The following is a 2363-nucleotide window of genomic DNA, read 5'->3' on the forward strand; positions in this document are numbered from 1 at the left end:
GGCGTGGTGGTGGGCGCCTGTAACCTCAACTACTTGGGAGGCTGAGGCAGGAGAATCACTTGAACCTGGGAGGCAGAGGCTGCAGTGAGCAGAGACTGCACCACTACTCAACAGAGCGAGACTCCATCTCAAAAAAAAAGGAAAAAGAAAAAAAGACATAATCCTGAAAAGCCCATTTGAAAAAGCACTTTTAAATAGAATTTTATTACAAAATTGGAAAAATCTACATCTGTCAAGCATAGAATACTACTCCTGACTAAGGATACTATAGAATACTGTAGAACTCCAGGGGATTAGTCCCAAAGCACGGTATAAATGGTAACCCCTGGAACAGCCCAGAATCCACCAGTCAGATTCACATTCTATTTTAGATTTCCATTTCAAGTTAAATATACCCTTTTAAAATCTCTTACTATAAATAAAATTATCCAAGAGCACATATTATAAACATTCAAATGTAATGGCTAACTCAACAGACTTAAAAAATTCATAGAAGCAATATCAAGCAGAGAGAGTATTATTAATGTTTCAAAACCACCTATGGTTGAAAACGAACTTAAAGTATGCCACTTGAAAATTAAATTCAGACCTTATTAAGTAGAAAACAAATTATTACCATCATTCCTAAGAGTTACTTTTCTTTACTATTTCCTGAATACTTACATAGATACAGTTTCAGCTTCTGGATTCTCTCTCTCCGTAGTCTCCATTCTCAAAATGTCCAATGTATTCATCTTATCCTTTTCCAGGTGGTCCTGTGAATTTAATTTGCTACAATTTATCTACTTACCATAAAAAGTTCAAACTTTGCAATAAATAAATGGAAATTAAAACAACAGAACTGGCCGGGCACAGTGGCTCAAGCCTGTAATCCGAGCACTTTGGGAGGCCAAGGCGAGCAGACTGCCTGACCTCAGGAGTTTAAGACCAGCCCGGGCAACATGGTGAAACTGTCTCTACTAAAATACAAAAAAATTAGCCAGGCGTGGCAGCATGCGCCTGTAGTCCCAGTTACCTGGGAGGCTAAGGCAGGAGAATTCCTTGAATGCGGGAGGCAGAGGTTGCAGTGAGCTGAGGTCACGCCACTATACTCCAGCCTGGGTGACAGAGTGAGACTCCATCTCAATAAATAAATAAATAAGAACTTCATTTTTTGTACTTCTAACTAGATGAGATTTTCTAAAAATCCTAAATGCAGATGAAATTTTTTTTTTTTTTGAGACACAGTCACGCTCTGTCGCCCAGGCTAGAGTACAGTGGCATGATGATAGCTCACTGCAGCCTTGACCCCAGAGGCTCAGGTGATCCTCCCATCTCAGCCTCCTGAGTAGCTGGGACTACAGGTGCACACCATTCCCAGCTAATTTTTTCATTTTTTGTACAGACCGGATCTTGCCATGTTGCCCAAGCTTGTTTCAAATTCCTGGGCTCAGATGATTAGCCCACCTCAGTCTCCCAAAGGGCTGGGCTTACAGGTATGAGCCACCACACCTGGTGTACATTTTTTTTTTTTTTTAACAAAAATGGAATCACACTAAATATTTCAGAAAAATATTTCTGAAATGTTAATTACCAAAGGATACAAAACTGTATTGAAACCATGATTCAGTTGTGTAAAAGAAAATATGTAACAATATATGTGAAAAGATTGGTTGCACGTAAATAATGAAATTACAAGTATTAGAAGGAATGGTTGGGCATGGTGGCTTATGCCTGTAATCCCAGCACTTTGGGAGGCTGAGGCAGAGGATCACCTGAGGTCAGAAGTTCGAGACCAGCCGGGCTAACATGGTGAAACCGCGTTTCTATAAAAAATACAAAAAAATTAGCCGGGCATGGTGGCACATGCCTGTAATCCCAGCCAGTTGGGAGGCTGAGGCAGGGGAATCGCCAGAACCCAGGAGGCGGAGGTTGCTATAAGCCGAAATCACACCATTGCACTCTAGCTTGGGCAACAAGAGTGAAACTCCACCTCAAAAAAAAAAGAAAAAGAAAAAGAAAAGAAACAAGATTACAACATTTCAAAGAAAAAAAGGTAAAGAAAAAAATTACAAGTGATTTTTGTTTTAACTTTTACATGAATCTGTATTTTCCAAATTTTCTAGAATTCAATAAACATAAGATTAGAATGATATAACTATACTATGAAGATTATGATAAAAGATATTTCACAAAACAGTAAAAAGCAAACCAACATCTTAAAAAGTGTTTTAGTTAAAAAAAAATTGTAGGCCGCGTGCGGTGGCTCAAGCCTGTAATCCCAGCACTTTGGGAGGCCGAGACGGGCACATCACGAGGTCAGGAGATCGAGACCATCCTGGCGAACACGGTGAAACCCCGTCTCTACTAAAAAATACAAAAAA

The 2363-nt window shown here is 39.6% G+C and overlaps 1 protein-coding gene across 1 annotated transcript in view; it reads right to left on the reverse strand.

The window, feature by feature from the left end:
- BDP1 (B double prime 1, subunit of RNA polymerase III transcription initiation factor IIIB) overlaps positions 1 to 2363 on the reverse strand; it is a 111584-nt gene that overhangs the window by 58030 nt on the left and 51191 nt on the right. The window contains exon 14 of the mRNA XM_011985233.1: positions 664 to 755. Coding sequence (XP_011840623.1) covers positions 664 to 755 — 92 coding nt within the window. The remainder of the gene's footprint in view (positions 1 to 663; positions 756 to 2363) is intronic.

Source organism: Mandrillus leucophaeus, unplaced genomic scaffold (genome assembly GCF_000951045.1).
Source record: "Mandrillus leucophaeus isolate KB7577 unplaced genomic scaffold, Mleu.le_1.0 Scaffold281, whole genome shotgun sequence".
In the NCBI taxonomy this organism is placed as follows: domain Eukaryota; kingdom Metazoa; phylum Chordata; class Mammalia; order Primates; family Cercopithecidae; genus Mandrillus; species Mandrillus leucophaeus.